This window comes from Octodon degus, unplaced genomic scaffold (assembly GCF_000260255.1).
Source record: "Octodon degus isolate 3935 unplaced genomic scaffold, OctDeg1.0 scaffold00045, whole genome shotgun sequence".
Classification (NCBI taxonomy): Eukaryota; Metazoa; Chordata; class Mammalia; order Rodentia; family Octodontidae; genus Octodon; species Octodon degus.
In genome coordinates, this window is record NW_004524621.1 from 8,692,174 (window position 1) to 8,697,179 (window position 5,006).

General features: G+C 44.3%; 1 protein-coding gene across 1 annotated transcript in view; it reads right to left on the minus strand.

The window, feature by feature from the left end:
• The window catches only part of Frmpd1 (FERM and PDZ domain containing 1), a 196,613-nt gene that overhangs the window by 5,269 nt on the left and 186,338 nt on the right, over nt 1-5,006 (minus strand). The window contains exons 14-15 of the mRNA XM_004631830.2: nt 4,111-4,255; nt 590-1,396 (exon numbers count right to left, since the gene is read on the minus strand). Coding sequence (XP_004631887.1) covers nt 590-1,396; nt 4,111-4,255 — 952 coding nt within the window. The remainder of the gene's footprint in view (nt 1-589; nt 1,397-4,110; nt 4,256-5,006) is intronic.

A 5,006-nucleotide genomic window follows, 5' to 3' on the forward strand; every position in this document is an offset into this window, starting at 1 on the left:
TAGTTTGTGTGTGTGTGTGTGTGTGTGTGTGTGTGTGTGTGTGTGTGTGTGTGTGTGTGTGACTCTGTGTACATGCATACACATACACACGTAACCTATAAGACTCTCCCAGGTAGGCTTAGGAGGTTATTCTGTGTGGAAAGACATCCACACTCTGTGGGGAAACATACAAGGAGCCTGATAGAAGCAAGACCAACAGATCTCTTGCCTTCTGAAGTCCTTCAGTGCCATCAACATTCTGTTAGATTTCATTTAAGGTTGTCCCAAGGTCAATAATGACACAGTATTCCCTTGACCAGGTACTTCTGTCAAATCATTTTCTTTTTTTGTGAATTCTGCCTAACCTATAAGACCCAGCCAATTTTTTACCCCTTCTAGGAAGTCTTCCATGATTCTCACTGTAGAATGAACCACTCTCATCTCTGCTTATTCAGTCCTGAGTTACAGCCATAATGCTTGTAATTTGGCCCTGGAATCCAGGTCTGCCTCAGGAGTGAACAGGCACCCCGTTTTACTTCTCTTCCTCCAAATCTTGGTCCAGATCATTTGGAGCTGCCTGTGAGCTGTATACCTGCTGTGGAGAGCTCACCTGAGAGGGTGTCTGGAGGTGTGAGTTTGTCCGCTGCATCGTAGTATTCCTCATCTGAGCTGCCATCCTCAAAGGCCAGTGGCAGGTGCAGGGCCAGGCCTTCCAGTGTGGAGTTGGGCTGGGCCTCAGTCCAGCCCTGCTGGCCCCAAACTTCGGGAACACCCCCCTGCCGAGAAGCTGTGCTCTCTGAGCTGTCACTCAGGTGGCTAGCTGGAGAGACACTGGAGCACAGGCTGTAATAATCAGTCCGGCTGCCCTCATACAGCCTCGGGTCCAGCCTGCCCATGGTCAGTTCTGTTCCCCAGCTACAGGCTTCTGGAGCAGGACTCTTGGAACGCTGTGTCTTCTGGCACTGAGGATTGGCACTCTGGGCCAGGTCCAGGAGACAGAGGAAGCCACTGGTCTCAATTCTGTTTTTCTCCTCTTGGCTATTGGAATCAAGACCTTCTGAGAAGCCTGGTGAGCTGAAGTGGAAGAAGCTAGACGTGCTGGAGGAACAGGCATCTAAGTCATCTTCTTCCAGGGCATCCATGGACTCACTTGAGCCGCTAGTCCTGCAGCCTCGGCTCTCAGTGTTGGCTGAGTCAGATGCCTCAGACTCAGCACTGTCTGTTGTGCTATTGGCTCCACAGGTGCTTGGGCCCCTCCTGGACACTTCAGGTGTGAGGCTGTTCTTGGGGGTCTGCTCCTCTTTGGTGAGTGGTCTACAGGGGCCCAGCTTCATCAGACGTCTATTACAGAGAGGCTCCAACACACAGTCCACTTCAGAGGACTCTTCTGAGTCGCTGCAAGCCCTGGACTCATAGCCTGCAACACAGGGGTTTCTGACAGTTAAAGATAGCTTCGAGGACTGGCAGATGCTGGCATGTCTCCCTGCCCTTTCTATATCATCAGGCTACCTGTCCCATAGCTATGGGATCCACCTAAGAGGACAGCAGTAATCCATCTCTGCTTCCAAGGAGAGCTATCTCCACAAAGAGATGTGGTAGAGATTTTATTAGATTTTCCTCTGCTATGGGCAGCCTCACCTAGGCTTAATTTCCTCCCCAAATCTCACCTCTGTCCTGAGAATCAAAATCATACAAGAAATTACACTTAAAATACAAAATAGGTCCTCAGCTCTACCCTGATGAACTAAATCAAACTGCTAGGTACCAAGACCTAGGAATCTATTTTTAATAACTTTATGGAGATTCTGAACTTACTAGGTTGACACCATTCTGAAGTGTGGCCTTGGAAATCTCCTGATATTACTGGACTTTAGGGACAGTTTAAAATCATCTAGCTGCAGGCACCAAAGAAGGGACTCACGGTGGCAGGGTGTGGGGCATTGAGCCAGGTCTACAGGCTTTCTTCCCTGAAATTTTTCTGATCACAACTTATCCTGCTAAAAATCTTTGTATGTTCTCTTGCCTATAGGGAAGAAGTGAATCTGTGCTGTGAGGGTAAAAGATTCTAACAGTACATAGACTTGTTACCTCTCTCAGAGGATGGTCTTTTTTTTTTTTTTTTTTTTTTTTCTTCAGTACCAGGGAAAAAACTCAGAACCCTGCACTTGCCAGGCAAGTGCTTATTCTACTGAGCTATCTCCTCGGGCCCTCAGAGGATGGTCTTGACCCACTCCCCTCCTCAGGAGCCTCACTGGCTCTCACAGGAAGGCTGACCCCTAGACTAGTCCAACCCTCAACAGGATGGCCCAGACTCTTCTTCTGCTGTCTAATTATCCCTTCCACAGGATGATCCTCACCCTCTCTATCAGAGTCTGTTGCTAGTCTCACAGTATGATTTAGATCCCTCCTCAGAATCCTTGCCACAAGCCCTCAGAAGGCGCCTGACCCTTCCTCAGCAGCCTGGTTGCCTGCTGTTGCCTTCTCTACTATGTCCTAGCCCTACACAGAGCTCCTCACAGACTCTGACTTTGCCCTGTTGTTTCCATGCCTCCATGTTTTCTCTCCTTGAGTGTCTGCCTTGGTTACATGTTCAAGATCTGTTTCAGTTCCTGCCCTCTCTAGAGCACTTTCTCTGACTACTGCTGCCTGCCCTGCAGATGCAGCAGCAGCAGCAGCAGCCGCAGCAACAGCAGCAGCATTGCTTCCCACCACCACCTTCCATCAGGAATGCTTTCACACTCGGTCTCCCTGACCAGACTCTGGGGTATCTGTTATTCATAAATACATTACACAAAAACAAAGAAAACAAATACCCAAACTCATCTCATCCTAACTATAGTCAGTCTTCCCCATTTGTGGTTCCACATCTGTAAATTCATGGGTTAAAAATATTTAGGAAAAAGATCACCTTATGCTGAATATGTACAGACTTTGTCTCTCATTTATTCCCTAAACAATATAGTCTAACAGCTACACTCCTGGCATTTATACAATATTCACTATTATAAGTGATCTAGAGATGATTTAAAGCGTTTACAGAAGGATATGCATAAGTTATACACAAATTCTATGCCATTTTATAGAAGGGACTTGAACATTTATGGATTTGGTATCCCTCAGGGTGTTCTGAAATCAATTCTCCACAGATGATCTGGTAGGCATTATACTTTATTTTACTCTTATCTATTCTCTTGGGATGACTTATACATGTTTTACTCATATGAAGCAAATACTACATACTGGTAGGATATTAAACATCGGTAGCTTGAAATTGGCTATGATGGGAATGTTTATACCACAGAATTAGACAACTGTTTCAAGTCAGAGTTTTTATACTCCCATAGAGACAACTGTTAAACATTTATAGGCATAGCACTGGGAAACTGCTGCATCAGTAGAATAGTACTGCAGCAAAAGCCTGATGACAGACTCTGGAAGCAGGCCTGGGAAACTGCTGAGCCTCTACTTGTTTTTTAAGTTTCCTTTTTCTTCTGGTACACCTTTCTTCTAAATATGGACATTGAGAATTACTATTAAAATTAAGATAGGGGCCAGAGAGATGGCTCAGTGGAATAAGCGCTTCCCTGGCAAGTGCAAGGGGCTGAGTTCAATCCCCGGTTCCACAAAGAAGAAAAAAAAATAAATAAAATTAAGAGAATGTTTTTCTTTGGATGGTAGCAGGGGATGGAAACTCGGTACCTTGTGCATGCCAGATAGGTACTTTATGTTGCTGACCTATTTCCCTGGCAAATTAAAGAGAATGTTACAGAGCGCAGCAGCATAGAAGAGAGTCAGCTAATTTTTTTTTTTCTGAACACATGCATTGCATCTCTTTTTGCTGAGGAATAATGATAAAATACAGTGGATTTAAGAGATAATTTAAGGAAATACTACAAGGAATCAGAGACTTTCAACAATATTTCTTGGTTTTAGGAAAATTTTAGATATAAAAAGTTTCTTTAGTATTTAATATAGAGCAACTCTTTCCTTGGAAATAACTGGAGAAATATCTCTCATCTACTTCAGTTCATGTATTGGTTCAACTTCATTCACCATTCTCTCTAACCTTTTCTTACCACTAAGACCAGTGCAATGGGCCTGTGCTTACTAGGACAAGAGCTGGTGCCTCACCTTCCTCAGCAGACACCCGGTGTACTTGTCTATTTCCAGGCCAGAGGAAAATGGAGATAACTGGATTGACAAACAGCCTGTAGTACCCAGCAATCAGGCAGGCCAGGTCTTTTGCACTGTTGGATTCCAGCAGCAATGTTAGAACCTTTGGAAGCAAGGAGAACTTTTTTGTTTATAAACGGCCAAAGGACAAGGCCTGGTGGGGCCAAAGAAAAATTTCAAGTAGAACTGATCATGGTTCACAAATAGACCTTATTATGCTCCCAATGATTATACGTGGATATACACAAGCAATCCCACATGCTAATGTCCATACACACTCGCACATGGCCAAATTTGTAGTTTCTTCTTCCTCACTAACCTCTATCTCAGGCTCAAATCCCACCTGGCCCACCCACTCTACTCATTTATATAATGAGATCTTTTTAAGACCTGACTTAAAAAAGCAAAAGAAATAAATGCAGAATAAGGGAAAGAGGGATATAAATGATAAAGCATCATTCTGTGCATGTTGGGTTAAATAAGAGAGGAAAAGATAAGTGTAGAGCTTTTCAGCAAGGCTCAGGAGGCCGGGGAGATAGCTCAGTAGAAGGACCTGAGTTCAATCCCCAGTTCAAAAAAGCAAAACAAAACAAACAAACAAACAAACAAACAAAACCAAACTCACACCAGGGAGGCTCAGGAGGTACCTCAACCTATTTATCCATTTTAAATTCTACCACTCAAAACTCTTGGACACACGGCAGATGGTAATTTGTAACAGTAGTTTCATATTTGGAGTGCCTGTCATTCTGGTAGTCTGAATATGGGTGACTTGTCATGACATGCCATTTACTGCTATGATGTCTCTCAGGTAGGTGGATGTTCAAGAAGAAGGGGATGGTGAATGAAAGCAA